At 44.5% G+C, this 25,367-nt stretch overlaps 1 protein-coding gene across 9 annotated transcripts in view; it reads left to right on the top strand.

Moving 5' to 3' along the window:
• The window catches only part of SVIL (supervillin), a 229,081-nt gene extending 204,808 nt beyond the window's left edge, over window positions 1-24,273 (top strand). For all 9 annotated transcript variants that reach the window (XM_087420668.1, XM_087420666.1, XM_087420662.1 and 6 more), the window contains 14 exons: window positions 145-292; window positions 416-561; window positions 1,776-1,951; window positions 4,483-4,627; window positions 5,018-5,294; window positions 10,527-10,678; window positions 12,978-13,083; window positions 13,715-13,922; window positions 15,543-15,676; window positions 17,743-17,898; window positions 19,595-19,738; window positions 20,876-21,000; window positions 23,049-23,204; window positions 23,304-24,273. In XM_087420668.1, coding sequence (XP_087276794.1) covers window positions 145-292; window positions 416-561; window positions 1,776-1,951; window positions 4,483-4,627; window positions 5,018-5,294; window positions 10,527-10,678; window positions 12,978-13,083; window positions 13,715-13,922; window positions 15,543-15,676; window positions 17,743-17,898; window positions 19,595-19,738; window positions 20,876-21,000; window positions 23,049-23,204; window positions 23,304-23,390 — 2,160 coding nt within the window. In that variant the 3' untranslated portion in view covers window positions 23,391-24,273. The remainder of the gene's footprint in view (window positions 1-144; window positions 293-415; window positions 562-1,775; window positions 1,952-4,482; window positions 4,628-5,017; window positions 5,295-10,526; window positions 10,679-12,977; window positions 13,084-13,714; window positions 13,923-15,542; window positions 15,677-17,742; window positions 17,899-19,594; window positions 19,739-20,875; window positions 21,001-23,048; window positions 23,205-23,303) is intronic.
• The last annotated feature ends 1,094 nt before the right edge of the window (window positions 24,274-25,367 follow it).

The following is a 25,367-nucleotide window of genomic DNA, read 5'->3' as shown; positions in this document are numbered from 1 at the left end:
ATACCCCACAACCAGTGCCTCTGGCCCTGTGGTCACCAGGTTTTCCTTCAGACACACCATTTCTCTTCTCTGATTCCAGCACGTGCCACCCGACCGAGTCCTGGGCTTGTCTACCCAGGTAATTGTGTTACTCCCTTTTTTCAGGCCTCAGAACTTGCAACTTTAATTCAGACGAAGAGGGAACTTGGATGTAGAGCTACTTATATCCAGACTATCGAAGAAGGAATTAATACACACACGCATGCAGCCAAAGACTTCTGGAAGCTTCTAGGTGGCCAAACCAGTTACCAATGTAAGCTTTTACTGTATTTCAGGGAATGACAAGACTTGAATATCCTTTCTTCTCCCCTACTTAATTCTGACCAGCCACTTTTCAGTATAAATGTAATTCCGTCTTATTGTTCTCATCCCAAAGCTGCTGGAGACCCAAAAGAAGATGAACTGTATGAAACAGCCATCATAGAAACAAACTGTATTTACCGTCTGATGGAGGACAAACTTGTTCCTGATGACGACTACTGGGGGAAAATTCCCAAATGCTCCCTTCTGCAATCAAAAGAGGTACAGTGAGTGGGCTCCCTCCTTTAGCAAGAAAGCACTTTGCACAGGGCTGCCCAATAAAGCAGATAGTGAGTGCCCGGTAAACATTAGCCAGTATTAGTACCCATCATCAACAGTGACATCTTTTTAAAGGATACTTATTTGTAATTCCAAACCGTTACTGCCATCTTAAATACTAATATAGCATTCAGAATATTGTTCAAAGGAGGCATGGATCACTGAAGGCTTTTCTGTTGTAGGCAAAATGTAAATATTACTTAGCCCTCTCTCTTGATTTTTATATAAACATTAAACATTTTTCAGTCCTTAAGTTTCAGGAATAATAGATCCATGTATATATAATGTGTTGGTTTGCCAAGTAACGTGCTGGGTTTTTTCTCTCACACCAGTATTTATTAAATATATATATTTCCAATACCGTGAAGGATTCTAAGGGTGGAGAAAAAAGTGGAAGACACAAAAGCACCTTAAATTTCATTGGGGAGAAGAGTATTAGAAAAATGTAATCTAAAGGTAGATTGATTATAGGATATGTATGGGCATTTAAATGGGGAAAAAGTGTCACAAAAAGAAATAATCAGGAATTATTTTAAAGAGAAGGTGAAATGAGCCAAGCTTGGAGTTAAGTGGAATTTGTATTACTGGAAATGAAGGAAGAAATTATTCTAGGAAGGAAGAGTAGAACAAACCACAGGCGTGGAAATAATAGCATGACATTCATGTATTCATTCAGCAAACACTTAGTGAACCCTACTGTAGATGTAAGTATGGTATGGCCTCTGCCCTTGAGGGCCTTGGAATTGTAGAAGGAGAGAAGGCATCACTGGGTCCTCAGTGCCTGGCATGTGTGAGTGGCCTGTATGTGCTATGTGAATGAATGAACAAAGGAGGGAGGGCAGGAAGAAGGAAGGAAGGAAGGAAGGAAGATAGCAAGTACTTAAATAACTCTTATGAATCAGAAGTTTTAGATGGTTTGAGAGTTCAGAGGAGGGAACATTAATTTGGGTGTTTAGGACAATGAGACGGAAGTCACACCCCGGGGCAGAAGCTGGCTTGGCAGTGCCAGCTGGTCAGATCCTGTGACCCTTTTGTGTCTGGACAGACTGCTCCGTTAGGATTTGTATCATCACCTGTTTGACTCACTATCAGTAGAGATCCTGATTCAAATGGAGCATGTCCTTGAAATTAACCACTTCTTCTGCGCCATTTTCCAGGTACTCGTGTTTGATTTTGGGAGTGAAGTGTACGTGTGGCATGGAAAAGAAGTCACATTAGCACAACGGAAAATAGCATTCCAGCTGGCAAAGCACTTATGGAATGGAACCTTTGACTACGAGAATTGTGACATCAACCCGCTGGATCCTGGAGAATGCAACCCGCTTATTCCCAGGTACTCCTGTGGCCTGCTGATGGCGTTGCAGAGCCAGCAGCTCCCTCTGCAGATTCTCACCACAGTCATCTATCACTCTTCACAGGTTTTTGTTTTCGTAAATGATTACATGCAGTACCATGAATATTCACAAAAAGAACGTTTCTTTAGCTTTTACCCAGTACAGCAACATGGATGTTGTAGCCTTCTGGAAGAAGTTTGTGTTATATTTCATTCCTTAAATTGAACAAATTGTTCCCACCTGCAGCATTCCAGGTGCTGTTGCGGCAGCAACTGTTTAAACAAATTACATGCTGATCTGAAAAGCTTCCCAGGCTCTGGAATTCAGCCATTGGTCTGAAGGTGCAAAAGCAACCCATTTCCTTCTAATTTCACACCTTCCCAGCAGAGCCCTTGAGTTCCAGGTTTTACCATTTATTTGGCACTACATGATGTTTATGCCTTTTGGGGTGAGTTAGGGGGCGGGGTATGGGGAGGATATGGTATTGAAATGATTGTAATTTTAATATTTCCTACAGTGTACTGGACTTTTTAAAGTAATTTTGGCAAATCAGAATATGCACAAACTCTAACAAATATGATCATGAGAAAAAAGAATTCTAACTTGCAAAGGATTCTTGTTGTCTGAACTACCAGAAAAAAAAGTGCTTTTAAATTACGTGTGCCATGTAATAGGTTAGAAGTTGATGTGCCACCAAATAGCATAGAACATTGGGTATCATGCAACTGCATGTTAATATTTCCATTGAACAAGTATACAGATTTTAACTTTCTTACCTAGTTTACTGTTTTAGTATTGAATTATCAATTTAATTATTAATTAATATCATAGAAACAATTAAAAATTGTCAGTGTAGGTGAAAAGTTTGCAAATCCTTTTTAAACAAATGCATATTTAGCATAAAATTAGTACTATAACAACTAGTCTTTTAAGGACTGAAGCTAAGACTAAAAAGAATATTTTACTTGGTATAGTAAAAGAAAAAATACTGAAGCATAAAATCTGTGTGATAGACAATGTATATTTAGTAGTGACATAATCACGGATCTGAAAGTGGATGAGTAAGCACCTAACCCACTGGTTTTCAACGTCTCCCAGATCAGAATCACCTGAGAAGCTTTAAAAACATGCATGTGCCAGGCCCAGGCCCAGAGATGTGTTTTCAGTTCATATGGGGTGGGGCTTATGTGTCCATGGGCTTAAAAGCTCCCTAGGGATTTTCAGGTGCAGCCAAGATTAGGCACCCAGCCCTTCTTAACAGATGAGGAGGCTGAACCACTGAGGTGTCAAGGTTGGGCCCAGTTCACACATGGAAGTCAGCATGGAGGGGAGAAGCATGCCCATTCCTGCTCCCGGTTTCAGCCCCTCACACTTGCTCAACTTCACAACGTAAAAGAGACATTTCTACAGCTGAAACCAAGTGCTCCTTCTCTAGGCGTCTTAGCAAGTCTGCAGAGTAGAATTTATACGAAAGACAGTCATTCAGATATTTTCTGATAAAGACCCCAGCCTTTCATGGTCATCCTGAGTTTCCCATAGTTGCTGATATTTGGTTCCTTAAGTCCCTCGAGAGTAGAGGTGGAAGGAAGTGTTTGTATCCTGTGCTTTCTCCTTTCAAGCTCCTTTGACACAGGCAGCCTCTTTGATGTGCCTTAGCTGTGATGTCAGAAAGTGTGGTCTTGACCAACCAGGAAGTGATGAAGCAGGAGTCTGATGGGATACGTGCATCCCGGTCCCAATTCACACTCAAAGCTTGCTTTGGAAGGATGAGAAACACCTGCACGTTATCCTCAGGGCTGAACCCTCTATAGCATGTGTTTTCTCAGGTTTACCTGCTTAAGTTATCTGTTTTCCCAGCACAGTTTCCAATTCTGAGATCCTGAGGCAGGTCTAGACTTCCAGGTTGGGCTGTGCTGCTCCTCTTTCTGGGTCATTGGGCTGTCCCTGCCTGCTGTCCTGTCCAGTGGCCTAGAAATAAATATGCAGAAATTCACTTTATGATATATGAAAGTAGGTTCATTTTAGTAACAGGAGAATCTCCCCTGTTCCTAGAGCTTCACTGTAACATGTCTTAAAATGTAGGGAATTCGGGGTGAGCTCCGTCTTCCTCCCACATATTCATTAACTTGACAGAAGCTTGGTGGGCACCTGCAGGTGCCTGTGGGCGGCTATATGGGCGGGGAAGGAGTGCATGTGGCTCCTGCCTTTGCTGAGCTCCACTCTAGTGCACCACCCCCAGGGGATCCCAAGTACAAGAATTTGCTAGAAAGCAAGAGAAGTCCGTTCCTGACGTGGTTCACATCGCATTCAGGCACGTCGACTCCTTGGACACAAAGCCTTGCAAGTTTTCTGGCTAAAATAGTAAAATGTCACCTATTTGGTATAATAAGTGAAAATAAACCATTCATTCTAGATTCCACTTATGTATTCTGAGTTCTTTTCAATAGCCACATGTTCCTTTCCTTGGTTTTAGCATGGCTTAATCTTGGTTCTTTTCCTGTTTATGCCCTGCCCCCCCGACCCCCCACAGAAAAGGACAGGGGCGGCCTGATTGGGCAATATTTGGGAGACTTACAGAACACAATGAGACGATTTTGTTCAAAGAAAAGTTTCTCGATTGGACCGAACTGAAGAGACCTAATGAGAAGAACGCCGGCGAACTTGCCCAGCAGAAGGTATTCCGGATAATTAGGCCTCAAACCTCAGGGCTTGGTTGGGGTCCCAACAAAAGTGGCCTTGAAGCTAAAAGCCTCCCCAGGGTTTACTAGCAGAACAGCAAACCGGTTTCCAATCATATTCTCCCTCCAGGAGGTGAAGATAGCTCTGTGCGTGCCTCCAGGTTTTCAACATCCCGTTCACTGTTGTGGGATGGTATTCAGGCCTCCCGAACCTTTCGCCTTTTCGCCTAAATGCAGCTTTTTCCTAAATGCAGTTAGATGCCCTGAGACAAAGCGTGGAAGCTGTACTTTTAGGCTGTCCCCTTAACAGTGGAACAGCATTGAGCGTGACAAGAAACGCTATAGACACAGAGGCAACGGAAGAAACATGTTTCTATTCCCTCGCAGGAAGATCCCAGGGCAGACGTGAAGCCATACGACGTGACCCGGATGGTGCCAGTGCCCCAGACGACCGCCGGCACCGTGCTGGACGGGGTGAACGTGGGCCGCGGCTACGGCCTGGTGGAAGGGGACGACCGGCGGCAGTTTGAGATTGCCAGTGTCTCTGTGGATGTCTGGCATATCCTCGAGTTCGACTACAGCAGGCTCCCCAAGCAGAGCATTGGGCAGTTCCATGAGGGCGATGCCTATGTGGTCAAGTGGAAGTACATGGTGAGCACCGCAGGTTAGTGAGCGCTTCCCCTTTCTTCCAACTGAGACGCGCCCAGCCCCAGCTCCATCTGGGCATTGCGGCGCTGCCAGAGCAGGATGCCCTGTGCCCTACGCCTGCCCCTCGGCCGCATAGGTGCAGGGCCAGTCTAGTCATTCGCTCTGAGAACCACTTAATAAACCTTACAGATGAAGGTTCCTAACAGCCTGGCCTTGCTAACATCTGTATGTTTCCGTATAGAAATTAAACTCGCATGTTAAGGCTTCTCTACTGCCCTCACTCCCTCCCCTGCCCTGTCCCCAGAGGCTTTCTAGGAAAGTGATGATTTGCCTCCAAATGGTATTTACCACATGGCTGTATGCTGCTTCAATTAAAGTCGCTAAGTAAAGCATTTCTGGATGATTCAGAAGAGAAACCAAATGGTGTGGTAAATACATGCACAAAAGATTTATGAAAAATGAACAAAGCTTTTTCCTCCGAGGCTGAGAGCACTAACAGTGCTTTATGGATCTGGGAGAATAAATACAGTCACAACTCCTCATAGTTTCTGTCAGTGAAATACTGTTTGTAGCAAAACACTCAATTGTATGCTTAGCACTAGAGCAGTGAGGGAGAGTGAGTGACCTCTGGAGAGAGAATCCCTTTTCCTCGCCCAGAAGTAGCTGTTATCCAGATGATCCACAGTGCCCCTCATCCCTGCCCACTGGGGAGAGTTTGTGTGACAACTCGGTGATTTCAACGTTCAACTCCCAAGAGAAGTGATTCACCTGTGCACAGCCCCCTGGCCATCCAGGTGTGGCTACCCCAGGTTTGCTGATTCAAACACCTGCAGGCTTGGAACCATTTGATTTCTATCCTAATTTATCAAAAATAAGTCTGTTAGTCAACTGACCGCATTTATTGAGCTCCTGCCCTATGCATAAGACATGTTTTTCTAAAAGGGTTGAGTAAATATTTCAGACGGTGCCTTCAGGAAGCATATGGCATAAATAACAATAAGGCAAGTCCAGGGGGAGGGAATTACTCTGTGCTGGAGGAGGAGAGCTCCATTCCCTGAGGTTGCATCTGCCCCTGGTGGGAAAAGCCCAACAAACCAAGACCTGGGCAGCCAGTGGGCAGGCATTGCTGGCAAGGGCGGGAGGGCTGCGCCGGGTTGCCCTGTGCGTGGAGCCAGCTTCGGGCCTAGAGGTCCACCCTGCCCCAAGGCACACACTGGGGGCTCCCCTGCGTGCTCTGGTTGAGTGCCTCACGGAGGCCCATGGGACGTGTCCTGTCCTTATGCTAATTTCTCAGACAAGGAACAGGACACCAAGATTAAGTAACCCACTTGAGTCACACAGCTAGCAGAGAGCAGAGCTGGACCCTTAAACACCCCTTTCCCTTTCTAAGGAGGCCACGTCCCCTGGAGGAAAGGCCACAGGCCCTGGGGCCATAGAGCCAGGGTCTGAATCTTCTCTCAAACCCTACATGCCAGTGATGCAAGTCGGGTAACGTTACTTACCTGTCTGAGGCTCAGTTTTCTCACCTGGAAAATAGAGATTATAGTACCCAGCTCACAGAATATTATAATCTGGTGTGTGTGGTGTTTAGCACGGCCTGGCACGTGTTCGCGTCTTAGCATAGGAAATAATCATCCCTGCCGTTCTCAGCAGCAACAGCGTAATTACTGTATTTAACTTGAAGATGAGGGTAACGTGGATCTACCCAAAATAATAGCAATTCCCAGAGTCACTACTGTAGGTCTAAACTCCAGGATCTGATGCAGAGTCAGGAAGCTGAAACAATCATCTGTGTTGCTGGTTGGCAGTAAAGACAATAACGGGGAATTTAGTGGGGAAAAAAATCTACTCACCTTTGGAGTTGTGGGAACTTTAAGGAACAACCTTTGAAGGCATACGTAGTTCCCATTCTTAAAATACAGAAAGGAAGCTGCATGTTTCATAAAACAGGACGAGGACACTACAGTTTGAAATTTCATCGTTTCCTTACCTTAGCTGTTAGTTATAAAAGAGAAGTAATAGTAAGTGAATAAATGAATAAAATGATATTAAAATGAATTGATTTAAAAAATAAATATAAGATTGGAGACTTCATAGACTATTTACTTGGAGGTCCCTAAGAAATAATGATTTGCCCCAGGCAAATACTTTCTATATTTTTTCCCAATAAACGCAGTTTCACAGCCAGATCCAGCAGCATCTTTATGAGCAAAGTTACAATATGAACAAGTCCAGCTGTGGAGAATTAAATTAGAGCAGGGAGCACTCAGATTCCAGACTGTCCCTCTGGGAGCAGAAAAGCATAACCGGATGGCATTTGTAATTGCTCCGTGGTCATCGTGGAAGACTGGCCCCTTGGTGACTGCTAGGCCAGCTCCTCAGCACTCATACCCTGCAGACAGCCTGAACTCAGAGCTTGGGATGCTCTTCTGGGACAGAGAGGGCAGAAATCAGCAGCTGTAGAGACAGTGCAGCCATCCTCTTGGTGGACGCTGGCCAGCCTGCACAGGCACACAGGGAAGCTGGCTCCTTGGGATGTGAACCATGGCCTCCAGAGAAGGGAGACTAGAGGCCTCAGTGGTGTCCCACCCTAGTGACCACCTCAGGTGTGGCAGGGCATGGCTTGTGCCCCTACAGGGTCAGGAAACAAGCTGCTCGAGGTACCCAGTGACGCTGGGTCAGGTCACTCCGGAGCATGCTACAGGTCGAGTTGCTATAGTAGGGCTCAGGAAATGGGGGTCTGCTGCAAGACCACTTGCCCACGAGCAGTTCCTCAACCTCAGTCCTGTTACTCCTAAACACACCACTGGTAACTGGTTACTCTGGGAGGTATTTTGATTTCATGATGCATCAACACTTTAAATTAGATCAAGGCTATAAAGATTACATCCAGAAGTTCTTACTAATGAAAGTTTAATCTTTGCTAAAATTAAAAATAAATAAATGAATTAAAATTAAGTTGTATATAGGATTAAATTTGGGTATGTTGAAGAAAATTGCAAGGAAAATCACTTGAAAAGTCTGTTTTATGAAATATTTTTAAGGAAATACAATTCTATTATAGGTATATACACTCAAGTCCATTTTAGAATGTTAGGAGGTAAACATTGGTTATTTAAGTGTGGATATATATTTATACAGTGTATTTAAGTGCTAACAAATCCCAAGATATGTATCAACTGCTGTGATCTATTTTAAGTATGTCTTTTCCCAATAATCTAGTTGACATGACTAATTTTCACTACTTTGAAGAAGGGGATGGCTAATCAAAGGCAAACTTTTGTTCCTATCTAAATTAGTAGAAATCTCAATTGAGTGGCTTCCAAATTAATTGTGGATATTTATAATCTAGTCACTGATGGTTCCTCTTCACTTTGCCCACTTAAAAATACACAAACTTGACCAGTTCAGGTCCACAGTAGATGGCACTCAAGGCTGTGCTTAGTCAAAATATTTTAAGAATTATTATAATCATTTATGAAACTGTCATAGAGTACTTCGTTGTTTTATTTTTCCCCCCAAAGTCCCAGTAGATAGTTGTATGTCATAGCTGCACATCCTTCTAGTTGCTGTACGTGGGACGTGGCCTCAGCATGACCGGAGAAGCGGTGCGTCGGTGCGCGCCCGGGATCCGAACCCGGGCCGCCAGCAGCGGAGCGCGTGCACTTAACCGCTAAGCCACAGGGCCAGCCCTAGGGTACTTTGTTAAAGGGCCAAAGAAGTCAAGTAAATATGGCCCCTGACCTCTTAAGAACTTGAAACAAATGAACTTTCTTCTTACCTTCAAACCTCAAGACAAGCGTGATTTTGTAAATGGGATTGGAGCTGAGAAACATTGAATCCAGTTATTATCATTGGTTTTTAAGGTGCATGGGTGTTACAGACCTGTATCCACCCGTTGTGGATCCATTGGGACCACCGGGGCATTTGAATCAATAACTTGGCTTCCTGACGCTCACTCAGCCCAGAAGAGACTGTGTCCAGGTCATTCAGGTCCCTGCTCAGCCAACTTGCGGGAAGGCAATCCCATCAACACTCGCCCTGCCACATGTTGCATCCCCCTGTCTGTTTCCCTCATAGCATTCATCACTCTCTGACAGTATCTTGCTCATCTGCAGTCACGTGTCACTTAACGATGGGGATACGTTTTGAGAAATGCGTCGTTAGGCAACTTCATCGTTGTGTGAACATCATAGAGTGTGCTTACACAAACCTAGACGTTATAGCCTACTACACACCTAGGCTCTATAGTACTAATCTCATGGGACCACTGTCGTATACGCAATGCGTCATCGACAGAAACTTTGTTATGCAGCACGTGACTATATTTATTTGTTAGAACGAAAGCAGGGAAGTTGTCTGTCTTGCTCATCATTGTAGTCCCAGTATCCTGAAGAGTCCCTGGCCATTGTGGGTGCTCAATAAATATTTGTTGAACGAATGGATGAGAGAAGTCTAGAGTGAGATATATTCCTAAAGGAAGCAATTTTGAGGTCTGAAATACTGTCTGAAATGACCCACTTGACCAGTTAACCTTCTGTGACTGCTCTTTAGTGACAGCCATGTTCTGTGTGCTACTGATGTTTATCCAGTGCCTGCAAGGTGCTGGACAGTACGGATAATCAGCATTTAATCCTGAGTACAGCCCTGGCGACAGATACTATTTAAATCCCAGATTATTTTATGAAAGTGACATGGCAGCAATTTCTCTTCCATTTCTGACAGAACTTGGAAAGTTCAAAGTGTTTTTTCACTAGAATAGTTTTAACAGACTAAATTTCTCCCTTTATGCTTAAACCTGGCCCAGCTGTTGTTTTCAATATCTTTTCTCTACCAGCTAATCTTTTGCCAAAGAGTGGGGTCATATGGAAAACGCGTTTGTGTCTTAGGGAGCCGCTGGTCCTGCACTGGTGGTCCCATCTTTCAATGTCACACACTTGGAGTGATCTGCCACCTTCCTCTGAGGTGACAGGTGTTTTTCTCAGGGTATCCAGAGGGCCCTTCAGATCATTTTTCTCCATTTCGGAGGCTCAGGATCAGTTAACTGGAAGAAAGGTGGTTTTTCGCTTCTCCTGTGATATGATTTACGTTCCCTCCAGTAGTGAATGATTTCTCCTCAGCCCCGTGCCCAAAAGCTATTTCTTCACAGTTTGTCCTCAGAGAGCCTGGAGAAGGGAGCCGTGTATCTGCTCTTGTTTTGGTTTCTCAGCCGCCTCCTCCTAAGCCCTCTGCTGTCGTGTGTTTGCAGTGGGAAGTCGGCAAAAGGGAGAGCATCCGATCAGGGTGGCTGGCAAGGAGAAGTGTGTCTACTTCTTCTGGCAAGGCCGGCAGTCGACTGTGAGTGAGAAGGGCACGTCGGCTCTGATGACGGTGGAGCTGGACGAGGAAAGGGGTGCCCAGGTAAGTCCTAGACAGCTGCTGCACCAGAAATGAGAGAAATGTCCTTTCCGGGGAGCCGTAGGGTGTGTGGCCTGGTCCCCTGGAGACCCAGTTCTAATAAACCAAGACAAGTCACCCAAAGCACTTTTAGTCCCCGTCTGGCTTCTCCAGGTTTCAGGCTGTGCCTCCCCTTTCAGCTCCCCACCACTCAGCCAGGAAGGCCACCTGTTGTAACATGATCTTAAACAAAATGTCTGCAAATGGGAGATCCACAAAACAAGGACAAAGAGCCAATGAGTGTTTTTTTAAAGTTTCCACTTAACTAATAAGCAAGGAATTGTAAATAAAACAAAGAGATGCTGTTTTCCTCTTCTAAAATTGGTAGAGGTTTTTTAAAGCGTGGATGCGGGGCTGGCGAGGATTCAGGAGGATGGGTAGCACGCATGTTTCCCTCGGGACGTGTGACTTACACAGCCATCCTGAAAAGCAGTTTTGGCTCAAGAACCTTAAAAAGCTCATAAGCTTTGATCAGTTATTCCACTTACACAAATCTATCCTAAAGAAATATCAGAGAGTAATGTAAAAGTCAGTATTCCCATCTTCTACATTCCTCACAGCAGCCCCAGTGATTTTTCTAGAACACGTCAGATCGTGTCACTCCCTGGCTCTCCATCACACTTGGACTGCAATCTAAGTGGTCTCCTTGTGGTCTGCCAGCACCTTCGTGATCAGCCCCGCATCTTGCCCCCTGCCCAGGCTGCTCCAGTTTTCCTGCTATTCCTCAAACATACCTGTTTCCACCCACCGCAGGGCCTTTGTGCAATTTCCCCTGTCTGGAACACTTCCCTTGGATCCGCATGTAACTCTCAGCCTCATATGATTCAGATTTCTCTTCAAGGTCGCCTCCCTATATTCTCCAAATCCCTCCCCATTCTCTGTCCCTTGCCTATGCATTATTTTTTTCATAGCATTTACCACTACTTAGAACTACAATGCCTTTTGTCATTTTGTTTACATTTCGTATACATTTTGTTTACTTATTATCTGTCTTCTCTCACACGCATGAAAGGGACCATGTCTGTCCTGATCTTATCTATCATTATAACCTCAGGGCCTGCATAATGCCTGGCAGGTACTACTACCCCAATCCAAGGTTGTGTAAACATTTTTTTTTAGCGTTTGGATTATCTGTGCCTCAGGTCCCATCCTTTAGCACCAGTGATAAAGAGTTGACTCTGGGGTTTTTGGAAAACATGACACCATGTGCAAATATTTTTACTGTCTTGGATGAATAGTTCACAATAGCATGAGTGAAGAGAGCAGAGGAATTTTCTTCAGAAATGGATCAACACTCACAGCCTTCCAGATTTCTAAAGACCAATCCTCTTCCCTAAAAAATATTTCATGCATATTTTCTACTAGGGGCTGTATTTTACAAATAGTTGTTACTGACCCTTGTATTTTCATTTATTCCTAATAGGGGGTAATTTCAACTGCCTTTTTTTTTTTGGTAAAGACCGTGAATGAATATTTTAATCATGCCTTCAAAATCATCCTCTGAGTTTTTGAGTCTTAATCTCTCTAGTTTGAGCATTTCATTTTTTATCAGTCCAACTGATGGAAAATCACTTTAGACATTTAAAACACTTCCACAAAATGGCGCTTAATTATACAAAATGGGCTGTGAGATTGATAAATTAACTCATGATGGGAAATGCTTCCTACCTTTCACAGCTCCCTGACCGCAGGCTCACAGTTTCCTCCTTAAGGGAAAATGTCTTGCCAAAGGGAGAGTGAGTTGACCCCACCCTAACTTTATGATGACAAGGAAGAGCGTGTTAACAGGCCAGGGGGCGCTGAGGGTGGTCGGCACGTGACTCTACTGAAATGGTTGCAAAAGAGGCAGTTCTTACCCCAGAATTACTAAGTGAATGATTGGTCATTCTCAATGCTGAGAGGTATACTTTAACGTGTTTAAATCAATCATGTTACATCTATACCATGGAATACCATTAAAATACCAAAATTCGTGTTTAAAAGAGTATTTAATGACAAAAATATTAAGTGAAGAAAATCAGGGTATAAAGCAACGTAAAACAACAATCCTATTTTTGTTTGGGAAAAATATATACCTGAAAAATACTTTGAAAGGAAAGCTCTACACTAGACTTTTATTAGTGGCTCTCTGTAGATAATACTATCACTGGCTATTGTTTGTACTTCTTGGTATTTTTCAGATGTCCCACAATAGGCATGTATTATTTTTATGACTTTGAAAAACCAGTGCATATTACTTATTTTAATGTGTTTAAATTGGAAGGTCCAGGTCCTCCAGGGGAAGGAGCCCCCCTGTTTTCTGCAGTGTTTCCAGGGGGGAATGGTGGTGCATTCTGGGAGACGGGAAGAGGAGGAAGAAAATGTGCAAAGTAAGTCCTTTCACTGCTGGGATTAGGTTTTCGTTTTCCTCTCCTGGAAAGTATTTTTATAGGCGTGGGGGTTTACAGTCCGTCTCTCTTCATATCGCTGTGGCTTTACCACCGAGAGCCTCCTCATCTCCGCCCTATAAATCAGCTTTATGGGGGCTCATAACTCCCCCTGTGGCAGACTTGACTTCAGCATCCAACTTCGCCTGCGGGAGACTGGAAGATTACTTCACCTTAAACTGAGTCCTCACAGTGACTCTGTCTGTTTTAAGGAGGGGAAAAACATTAGTAGATCTTTTATTATAAATTATGAGATTTTTGTTGGCCAACGTCCAAAAAAAAAAATCTTAGCTTTACATTGTTTTAAAATATGCCTGTTATATGACTTACTTAGGTATTTATAAGTGTTATAAAAATGGTTTTTCTGCATCATGAACTTTTTGCAACCTGCTTCTAACTCGAAAAGAGTTTGCCTTCTGGGCCGGCAGTAAGACAGACAGCCGCTGACTTCAGCCATGGCCTGGCCTCAGGCTCGCCCTTCCCTTAAGTCCAGGAAGGTGTTTGCTGTTGACGGCCTTGGGGGGACCCAGAAGGGCAGCACCCCCTGACTCTGTGCCGCTGACGCCCCCTGCAGGTGAGTGGAGGCTGTACTGTGTGCGAGGAGAAGTGCCCGTCGAAGGAAATTTGCTGGAAGTGGCCTGTCACTGTAGTAGCTTGAGGTCCAGGACTTCCATGGTCGTCCTCAACGTAAATAAAGCCCTCATTTACCTGTGGCACGGATGCAAAGCCCAAGCCCACACGAAGGAGGTTGGAAGGACAGCAGCAAATAAAATCAAAGAACAGTGAGTGTTGTATGTGTGTGAGGACCTCTCCTGGAAGGGGCTTCCCTGGGGCACCCGCAGGCTAAGACAGAAAGGCCACCCCAGGGTCCCAGGGGACGCCCTGATGTGCTTAAAGTGACTTCAACAAGGGGTAGTTATGAAGTTGTCAGGCGCTCTTGACGTTCCCGGTGGATGTGACACACAGCTCAGCCAAAACCTCCACTTTGAGGGCTTCCCCCATTTCTGAAGATTCACCTACCTCCATAAAAGACAGAGTAGGAGCCAGGGAAAGGACCCAGACAACTACGTTAATTTCTTCTCAGGTGCGAGTCAGCTTTGGAATTACAAGCCTGGAGTCCTTTGTTATTTAAAGAGAGCACATTTCTAGATATGTTAGGGATTCAGAGTTTTAGTTTTGTCTGAGCAGTGGGATGTTAAGACTTTAGCTAATGAAGAGTTTGGGAATCCACCAACTGTATCAAACTGTAAGACTTTTGAGAGAACAACTGTGTTTCCACATTCTGAAGGGCAGCCGCCTCACCGCGAGTTATTGGCCTCCGCAGGCAGTTCTCAGGCGCAGCACACCAGGTGTTGGGTCTTGTTCCTCTCCCAGGCAGGCACCCACGGTTGACCGCTTACACAGAGAAAGCCCACTAGGACAGAGCATTAAGTGAGGACCTCGGGGGAAGAAGTAAGACTGAAGCAAGGAGAAAGAGAAGGCATCCAAGGAGGAGGGCTGTAGTTGCCCGTCACCTGTATGGAGGAGGCTGCAGCTGTGGCTCTGCACTTCCTAGCAGCCTGTGCAAAATGGGATTGCAAGCAGCCAAAGAAATCCCAGGGTCACCCAGTCACTCAGGAGGTGCCTAGACTCCTCAGGCTGAGACCTGGGAGGACCTCACTGACATCTGTACACTAAAAATGAGGAGTTTCCCAGGGCCACAGCATACCACCCAAGTGCAACTTGGTAAAACCCGTTTTCTGGGCACCAAAACAGTGCAGTGTGGGCGTGCTTCCCTAGTGACTGCTCTGTACCCTAGCGCTACACAGAGAGGGTGGAGAGGAGAAGGCGAGTGACCTTCCACCTGGTAGACAGCTGTGAAGCAAACTGTTCCCTCTCAAAACATCGTTCTGAGGGCTAGGGAGTGGGCAGGATGATAAATGACGCCCAGTGAGGTGTCCAGAGGCATTCATGGCCCATCAGATTTCTCACTGGGACCACTGAGAAAAAACAAAACAAAGCACTCATTCCCACATTCATTCATTCCAATATTTATTGAGCACCTACTTGGTACCAAGCACAGATACAGATATACGAAGTAGAGACTTGCTAGTGAGCAATCCCAAGTCTGTGTCCCCATGAAGCTTATATTTCAATGGAGAGGACAAGGAATAGAAAATATGTATGTTATATATAAAAATGTATGTCACTTTCATGACACATGTAATCGTACATTCCTCTCTATGGGCCTCCGCCCAAACACATTCATGAACTACCGAGCTTGTTTACCTTCACTAGTAAGACCTGTGTTAGTTAGAAAGTAGAAGAGAGATGGTGAACCCATCTGTAGAGTTAGTCTTGAATGATTTTGTGCTGCCAGCACTTCCCGGGCTTGTAAAAACCACTGGACTTTCTCCGTGCAGATGTCCCCTGGAAGCAGGCCTGCATAGTAGCAGCAAAGTGACCATACACGAGTGTGACGAAGGATCCGAGCCCCTGGGATTCTGGGACGCGTTAGGAAGGAGAGATAGGAAAGCCTACGACTGCATGCTTCAAGGTAACGCAACATTCCGCGGCCTTCGATTGCTAATTAATTCAGTACATGTTTATTGGCACGTACTGTGTACAACACACAGTGAGTTAACCTAGGCTAGGTCCTCACGGGCCTCCAGCCCAATAAGGCTAAATATTATGTGTGACTACTTATAATGCCAAGTAAAAAGTTTATGTGTTATAAAAGAGGTACAGGAGGAGGCCCTGAGAGTTAAAAAGGAAAAAAGATTACTTCTGCCAGGAAAATTCACAGACAGCTCCACAAAAGACGCGGCAGTTACGAGGAGCCTTGGAGGTAGGTATGACTTGAAGAGAAGGGAAGAGAAGAAAGTTCCAGAAGACCAGATGAGCAGTGGCACGGTGTGAACCTATGGAAGAAGATGCTCTCAGTTTGGCCAGGCTCCAGGGTGCAGGGAAGTGGTGGAGTTTAAATTAGAGAGTAGGTCAGTTTCATGTTTATTACACAAACTACAGATCCACTTAAATACAGAGTAACGTAGAAGAAAGCTAACAGTTATTAACCAGTTCGGATGATTCCGGCAATGTCCAAGCACCCGATACACAGTAACTCATTTAATTCTCACAACCCAACACTCTACTATTTTTACAGACAGGGAAACTGAGGCACAGAGCAGTTAACCAGCTTATCCAAGGTTGTACAACAATGGAGTGTACACATAACCCCTCCTTTATATTGCCTCTCAATTTTTATAAACTTTTATATAGCTTTTCAAAAATAATTCGTATTGATGATGGAGAATGTTGGAAAGTACAGAGAAGTTAAAAAAGAAAGTCTTATAATCACATCTCTCAAAGATGACCAAAATGAACATTTCTATCTGTTATATATACATAGCTTTTCTAAAAAATAAAATTTGGATAGCATTATACATACCATTTTGTAACTAACTTTTTCCCTTTGTTGTGAACAATTTCCCAAGTTGTTAATATTTAGACTATTAATGGCTGCAAGGTATTCTATGAATATTCTATAATATGCCATTCTCTACTTGTCTCCTTATAGTGGAGAGTTGAGTTATTTCCAACTTTTCTCTATTATATAATAATGCAGTTGTGAATAATTTTTATAAGAATTATCTGCATTTATTCCTAGTTAGAGTGAATTCCTAGATATGGAACTGCTGTGTAAAAGTTATGAAAGTCTTAGAGTACGTGTCAATGAGTGTGTCAACACAACATCTGCTCCAAGTTTTATTCTCACCAGCGATGTACAAAAGTATGCATTTCTCAGCACAGTCATAGACTTGATTTGATGGGGGAAAACTACTACCTAAGCACTGTTTTCATTTAATGTTTTAAATTAGAAGTACTGGTAAACACTCTCTGTATGTATTTCTTAGCCGTTTGTATTTCTGCTTTGGTGAATGTTTTTGCCTTTTGCCCATTTTTATTGAGATATTTATCTTTTCATTATTATATTCCTTTATATACTAAGGATATTAACAAGTTTCCATATTTTCCATTTTGTCACTCACCTCTTCATTTTGTTTGTTTTTTGCAATGTAATTTTTCATTTTTATGCTGTCTATGCATGAATCTCTTCCCTTTGATGATTTCTTTTACAATTATAATTAAAAAGGCCTCCCCACCTCCAATGGGCTCAGACAAACTCTACCTTTTTGTGTGTGTGTGTGAGGAAGATCAGCCCTGAGCTAACATCCATGCCAATCCTCCTCTTTTTGCTGAGGAAGACTGGCCCTGAGCTAACATCTGTTGCCAGTTCTCCTCCTTTTTTTCCCCTTTTTCTCCCCAAAGCCCTAGTAGATAATTGTATGTCGTAGTTGCACATCCTTCTAGGCGCTGTATGTGGGACACCGCCTCAGCATGGCCGGGCAAGCGGTGCGTCAGTGCACACCTGGGATCTGAACCCGGGCCGCCAGTAGCAGAGCGCACGCACTTAACTGCTAAGCCACGGGGTCGGCCCCCAAACTCTGCCTATTTTTATACTAATTCTTTGATTATTTCAGATTTTACATTAATTCTTCAGTCCATCTGGAATTTACTTCAGTTCATATTTTGTCTTTAGCTTTGTTCTCTTTTCTTTCAAAGATCCTGGAAATTTTAACTTCACACCCCGCCTGTTCATCCTCAGCAGTTCCTCTGGCGATTTCTTAGCCACAGAATTCATGTATCCTGCCCGAGACCCCTCTGTGGTCAATTCTATGCCCTTCCTGCAGGAGGATCTGTATAGTGCACCGCAGCCAGGTACAGCCCACAGAAGCGGGTAGTCGTGCCAAGCAGCAGAAGATACACCTTCCAAAAAGCCTTTTTATTTTACTTTCATATTTATTAAGCAGTTTTTTATTTGCCCAGAACACTTTCTTATATTATCTCATTAATCCTCATACCTACCCCAAAAGGAAGGTGACATCAACCACTTGTTACAGTATAAGAAACTGAGGCTCAGTTACTTAACTCACCAAATATATCAGTTAAGAATAGGTTGAACACAACAGTGTCAGGCCTGGCATCTCTGCTGTTCTCCCAGCCTTCCCTCAGTCTCATTGCTTCATGGTCCCCAGTTGGCTGCCCCTGCTCCAGCCGTCATGTTTTCATTCAAGACAGAAAGAAAGGGGTAGGAAAAGGGCAGTGATGGCCATGTCTCTCCCTATATCAGATAAAGCAAAAGCTTTCCCAGAAGCCCCCAGCAGACTTCTGCTTACATCCCACTGGCCAGAGCTCTGTCACGTGGCCACCCCCAACTGCAAGGGAGCCTGGGAAAGCAAGTGGTCGAGGAGCAGGGGGTTGGGAGTATTTGCAGGGTGTCTGCCATACCAAGGCTGCACAGCAGGGCCAAGGCTCTCGCCTGTGTCTTCTGATCCCAAGGTCCCGCTAGAACAGCCCACCACCTCAAGACAGAACCTGTGTGCTCTCGTTCTGGTTGGGACAGTCACAGTCACCGGAGAACAGGCTGTGTAGACCCTCTTGCCCTCCCTGCAGTCGAGTCTGAGGTCAGCTGCCCTTGCCCTCAAGGCTTCTCCCCCTCACATTACACAGCCTGGAGCTGCAGCCAGGAACCTCGCCTTAGGGTGGCAGCCCGGGGCACCTCCTTAAAAGCTTGGCTGGTGCACGTGTCATACTGTGGGAACTATTAGCAAGTGTCTTAAAAGAGGCTGCTCCCCACCCTCTCCATCCTGTGGCTCAGGATGATTATCACCCTCCACAGGGCTTTTCAAGTATGTGGTTTTCACAGTCCTCAGAAAAGGACTGTGAAAAGGGCCTCGGGGCGGGCTGAGCTAGCAGGTGTGACAGCCCTGTGCCACATGGAATTAGAGTCAGGCTGACGGTCTGATGAAGACAAAAAGCGAGAAACACTTGATTTTTAGAGCCCATTTCTCTCTCAAAGAACCACGGACTTACATCACCTGCGAGGGAGTCATACATGGGTCGTGAACATCAGTCACCTGGAGGGCAGGTGTGATGTACCCTCCAGTTTGAATATGCGCTTTGGAGATAAACGGGGCTAATGACCCTTGAGGGGCACACGCATGATCGCATGATCCGTTCCACTCCTAGCACCTGCTCATGCCCAGAGGGGCTGCTGGCAGGTGACGGTTGAGGAGGGGCCAAGGGAGAGGGAATTGGAGGGGAGATAGGGAGAGGGAATTGGAGGGGAGATAGGGAGAGGGAATTGGAGGGGAGATGGGGGGAGGGAAGGAAAGATGCCCACATCATCAGTAGCTCCTCTCTGCTTAGAGGCTCTTCCTGATTTAGCATTCACGGGGCTGAGGGGTCGTGGAGACCCTTCATTTGCTCCTTCACCCCTGATTTAACCGCCAAGGGGGTTGGCCCCATGGACAAAGGCAGCAGGGAGGGAAGGCATCCGCTGGGTTTGGGAAGAGTGACCCAGAAGTGTCCGTGCAGGAGCTCCTGATTGTCCGCTCTGTCCTCTCTCTCCCAGCACTTTTCCTCGTGGACAATCACCACGAGGTGTACCTCTGGCAAGGCTGGTGGCCCATCGAGAACAAGATCACCGGTTCCGCCCGCATTCGCTGGGCCTCCGACCGCAAGAGCGCCATGGAGACGGTGCTCCAGTACTGCAAAGGTCAGGCAGGCAGGGAGCGGGCGCGGCCGCGGGGCGGGCCGGGAGCCCCTCTGCCCCAGACAAGCTTCCCTCCAGAGGCTGTGCCCTGAGGGTCTTCTGCAGATTTGGTCAGAGTCCCAGACCAGTCTTTCCCTTTCTGTGTGTGCCACCAGCCTTGATAAAGCCTGGCAGACAGCGATGAAACTAATTTATTTTTTCTTTAACTTTCTGAGGCTTATTAATTTTGAGATTAGTGCATTCTCGGCTGCCAGCATGGAGGAGAATTCATTTCTCTCTTATATTACAAGGCCATCTGACTTGTGACCCTCGAGGTTAAAGGCTGCATTGTGGAATGCCCCCAACTGGTTAAAATCCTTTTGCACCCGGGGTTAACCATGCTGCAGGACACTCGGGCCTCACCCACACGTGTGTCCACACCCACACTGTCGAAGAGTGGGAAGCCCCCCAAAGAGGCTGGAAAGCCAGTGGCCACCTTGTTATCATCATTCATTATTATTTTTAGTATTATATCTGAAAAGAAAGATCTATAGTCAATTTATGGTTTTGTACTATATTGTCCACCTGAAATTTGTGGTATTTTATATAAAATGAGGATGCCAGTTATTAATTCTTATCTGAATTTTTAAGGTTTTGTTGATTAGTTTAGTATCATTGAGTTTGTACAGTTGATTTTCTCTTGAAAAGCTCTTTAGTAATAAATAACTTAAATTTTCCACCACATTTAAGCTAACATGGCTTGTAAAATGCCTCCATGAGCTATTTAATTCACACTGAACTGAATGCTGCTTTAGGAAGTCAGAGGAACACGTCTACCATGAGTGCGGGAGGAAAAAATGTCTCACTCTGAAGCTGCAGAGAGAGGCTTCCATCCGCCAGGGATCCAGAAGCATTTTGTTGGGTTCAGGAAGTATAGAGTCAGGTCGATTATATGCAATTTTATGCCTAGTCATAGGCATAAAATTAACATTTTATATAAACATCATCCATGTGTTGTTATGAACTGCTCCTAACTTCTGTTTTAAGCATAAAGTCAAGAGATCCAAACAAAGAAGAAAACATTTCAGGGGAAATCAGAGAAAGACAGGGTCTTCAGGCCCACCCTGGGTCTACTGACATTTGCATTCCGTGTACCTACAGGAAAAAATATCAAGAGGCCGCCCCCCAAGTCTTACCTTATCCACGCTGGTCTTGAACCCCTGACCTTCACCAACATGTTTCCCAGCTGGGAGCACAGAGAGGACATTGCAGAAATCACAGAAATGGTGAGCACGCGCCCACAGAAATGATGGCTCCCCCGCCTATGGATTGTGGGTTCACTTTACCTGGGGGAGAAGCATCCAGTTGCATTTTCGAAGTGAGAAAATGTTTTTTTCTTTTACAACACGTTAACAAGTCTTCATAGAATCAGCTTAGGAAGAGGAAAAGCCTAAGGAGAAATCAGTTGAACTCTTGGGGTAATTTTCTACACATAATGCTCAAATTAAAAAAACTTAAAAGCAAAGATGAATTTAATTAATCTGAAGAATATATATAAAAAGTCTGTTGCTTCTCAAGCTCCATCTAAGGCATAACAAAATCCTCATGTTTCAGACATTCACCTTGTGTCAGAGGAGACACAGAATAAACCTGTGACGAGTTAACCTGCTCAAGTAACTCAGTGAGCAAATGTATTGTGAGTCGCCCCGAGAATGTCCTGCTCAGTATCTCATTAACGTTATTTTTTATGAGACCACCTGGTATTAGCACAGGAAGCATTTATCATAATCTCTATTTACCAAAACATATTATTAACCAGAATGTTATCATTTCCATCCACACAGAAAAAAGGAAGCTTACTACAGCTAAGCGGAATTTCTTAATTTATGAGTTTTTAACATTGCTAGCAATAGCAATTCCAGGGGTGTTTTTGGTTTTAGTGGGAAAGAGGTTTGTTCTGGTTTGATTTTCTTCCTGTGCAGGAGGGCTGCTTTTTTGGGGGAGAGGACGTGAGTGTATTTTATAGGAGGTCTGAATCAGTTTAAACAAACAAACAAACGTTCGCTGCTGCTCTGTTGACAACGGAGAGAGCCTGTGTGGAGGAGCGTGCCTCGCTGGGACGGTGACCTCTCTCTGTGGCCGGATGGACTTGATCTGCACAGGAGGGGCTAAGGCAGCCTCTGCACAGTCATAGGCATACGATTAACATGTATATTATGTTAAAATGAACTCACTAAGGCAGCCTGCTCTCCAGCAGACCTAGTGCGATGGCCATGTTCACTGTAAATATGTGGTCGACCAACCTCGGAGCTCTAGGGATTACAAACACCGTCGCTGCCGTCGTCGCTGCCGGCTCGGTTCAGGGCCGTAAATCACTGCCACTTTCCTGCATCGAGATCCCTGGGGGCCGTCAGCGGGCTGTAGAATGTCGTGTGCAGGCTCTCGGGCTTTCAGCCAGTGGACAGGCGGGCCTCCCACGCCAGCAAGTTGTAATAATAATTAGCATTCACTGAGAGCCCTCCCTGCACCAGGCACGGCTCCAAGCACTTGTCATTTATTTTCTCCTTTAATTTTGACGACAGTCCATTAAGATTCGTCTTATCATCCCCATTTTACTGGTGAAGGAGCCGAGGCACAGACACGTGAAATAGCTTGCCCAGGTCTTCAGGCACCGGCTCGCTCTGCACCCGCCTCTGGACCACTAGTCTGTACCAGATGCTGCTGAATGCGGCAATGCTATCAGCCGTTCATTCCCCCACCCACCTACCCAATAGGAAGGCAGCCAATCTGGGATCCCAAGTTCATGGAGGAAGATGATTTTCCAGGAATAAAAATAACCCGTTCAAATCAAATGCACATAGCAGTTTAAAAAAAATCTTGATTCAGCCCCAGCATGTTCTAGATGCATTTTCTTCTTTTTTTATTGTGGATTAAGAAATGGGGTCTTGGGGGAGGAGGGAAGTGCAATTCCTTTTAAGGTTAATTATTTTCAAATATTTTTAAACAAATTCCATTATTTGGGTGCTTCTGGCGTTTAGAGTTCAAATTTAATAATCTTATGCAATAATTCCCTCGTGTAATAGTCCCTAGACATTTTGTCTGAGGCAGCCCTGAGACCAGATTTATTTGAAACTTGGTGGATTGGGTGAGAAGACATCTAGAAGTTGGGAGATCTGCCGGCATTTCCTTTCCCTGTCAGAGCCCTGTTCACCCCCGAGTTGGGGGCTCCAGGCTGGGCTGGGGACTGGACACGCTGCGTCTTTGCAGGCACGTGATCAAATGTGTTCAGACCTGGGACACAGAGTTCTGCTCTCTGCTCCCCCCTCTTCTCTAGGATACAGAAGTTTCGAATCAGATCACCCTTGTGGAGGATGTCTTAGCCAAGCTCTGTAAAACCATTTATCCACTGGCTGATCTCCTCGCCAGGCCACTGCCCGAGGGGGTTGACCCTCTAAAGCTTGAGATTTATCTCACCGATGAAGACTTTGAGGTGAGTATTTCTACAGGTGGGATAGCAACTAAGCAACATGCTCGGCTGGGGCGAGGGTCTTGTCACTCAGCTGCTGACCTTTTCTCCCCGTTCCTCCAGTTTGCACTAGACATGACCAGAGACGAGTACAACGCACTGCCCGCCTGGAAGCAGGCGAACCTGAAGAAGGCTAAAGGTCTGTTCTAGGGGCGACATGCTGGGCGAACCGCTGTCCTCACTTTCAATACCATTGGACCAGGAAAATGGAGATGGTTTTGGACTGGTATTTTAAAAAATATTTTTTAATCAGAGTTTTCAACACCTGAAGTTATGAGCTCTACTGCTTGTCCTGGAGTTGTGTATTTTGTAAATGTTTCAGAGAACTCTTTGGAAAGTCTCCTTCCACGATACAGCAGGTCATGTTAATAAAGTAGCCTGGTGTGCACTCAAGCAGCTCCTCAGCGGCTACTCCAGCACTGCCCTCCTGTTCCAGCTAAGCGTTGCCTACATTTTTTGAAGCAGTTCTCTTTATAAAGTGTTATTTTGATAGTTTGTGAATTCTAAAATATATATATATTTATATAAACACCATATAAATCAAATATGTATTTAACAAAGCAATATATATTCATTCACTTTTAAGATTTCTTTTTTTTTTTTTTGGTGTCAAAATAATATTAAAAAGTAGATGGAATTGCTTCTACAGAGTTAGCTCTGCCACCGACACGTTTCTTCACACACTTTCAGAGACGTCTCCTTCGGCATTAGGTCTGGCTTGTTCTGAGTGCTGCTTCCGGTGCTAAAATGAACAAAGAATTTGTACTTCCAGCATGGGCTCTGAAGAATCTGTGCAAATATACCATTCTACCTTAATATCGCCCCAAAATGTATAGTGCCTTGTTTTTATGTACAGTTTATATACAGAAAAGTTTGCTCTGCATTTTTTGATGGTGGTTTGGAACATTATCTACAATTTTACTCTAAAATAGTAGAAATAAAAAAACATCTCAATTTCTAATTCCTGTTGTAAACATTAAACATGTCATTTTGCGATGTAGGAGTCCAAAATAAAAGCTTCAGAATAAACACAGCAAGTAATTGATTGGTTCACATTGAATTCCAAGCATGTTCCTTTCTGAAAAATATTTTCTTGTAAATGTTAACTTAGTATTAATATTTCACCATTAACTATTAACTGCTGTAACTTTTAATTTAGGGCAAGATTTTGTACAAGGTCATAAGACTAAATAGACACATATTCGACCCATAAAATTAGTTCTGAGTACTATGGTGAAGACATTTTTGCAAATCATCATTCAACAGAAACTCTTTCCCCTACAACTGTATGTACATCTCAAATTCAGGATCTCAGTGCCTTTTTAAAAAGATTGAATATATAAGGTGTTTAGAAAACTTGAAAATGAGTTAGAAAACTCCTCAAAAGCTCATATGTTCTTAAAATCCCAAATCTGTGGTTTTGAACAAATTCTATAGACATACTATGAGTTGTTAGCCCCTCCCCTTTTGGTCTAAGTTATAGCATGATAGCACATTTGCCTTAAACTTTGTCACTTGTGTGTCCCCACCCTGGGACAGCACCAGGGTCAGGGGCCTGTAACTCACCTCTTTATGATTGTGTGACATTGGGCAGTCACTGCACTTTCCCACCTCAATTTCTTCTTTTTTGAAATAGGAGTGAAGACTAGCTCTGCTGCCCACATCACAGGATTGATTCTTGGTGAGGATCCAGTGGAAGTTTCTTGAATACTGTCAAGTGCTAATACCTGCTGGTGTTAATATTGTTATGGTAGCTGACATAGGAAAGCATGAGAATTGAAGTTAAAGAATGTAGTCACATACTCAGAAATTATAGATTAAACCAACATGAGAAGAATCATCCAAAGATCTAAGTGTAGAAGGAAAAGTAGAGAGAGTTCAAAGTATAGGTCCTGTAGGTAGTAAGCAAAGAGGAGCAGAGAAGGATTCATAGAGCCAGTAGGGCGACCAGTGGAGTGTCAGAAAGAGGCAGGGCTGCCTACATCGGTGACAGTTCAAAGGAGTCACCTGGATCCTTATATACACAGAAGGTAACTTCGGTTGGGATAAGAACTTCCAGTGGAGAGCTTGCTGTGGACAATAGGTAAGATGAGTGTCATCAGCAATATTCATTGCCACCACATTGTC

Source organism: Ceratotherium simum, chromosome 32, assembly GCF_057802395.1.
Source record: "Ceratotherium simum simum isolate JZ-2026a chromosome 32, ASM5780239v1, whole genome shotgun sequence".
Taxonomy (NCBI): Eukaryota; Metazoa; Chordata; class Mammalia; order Perissodactyla; family Rhinocerotidae; genus Ceratotherium; species Ceratotherium simum.
This window is presented reverse-complemented; position numbering and strand designations above follow the sequence as displayed.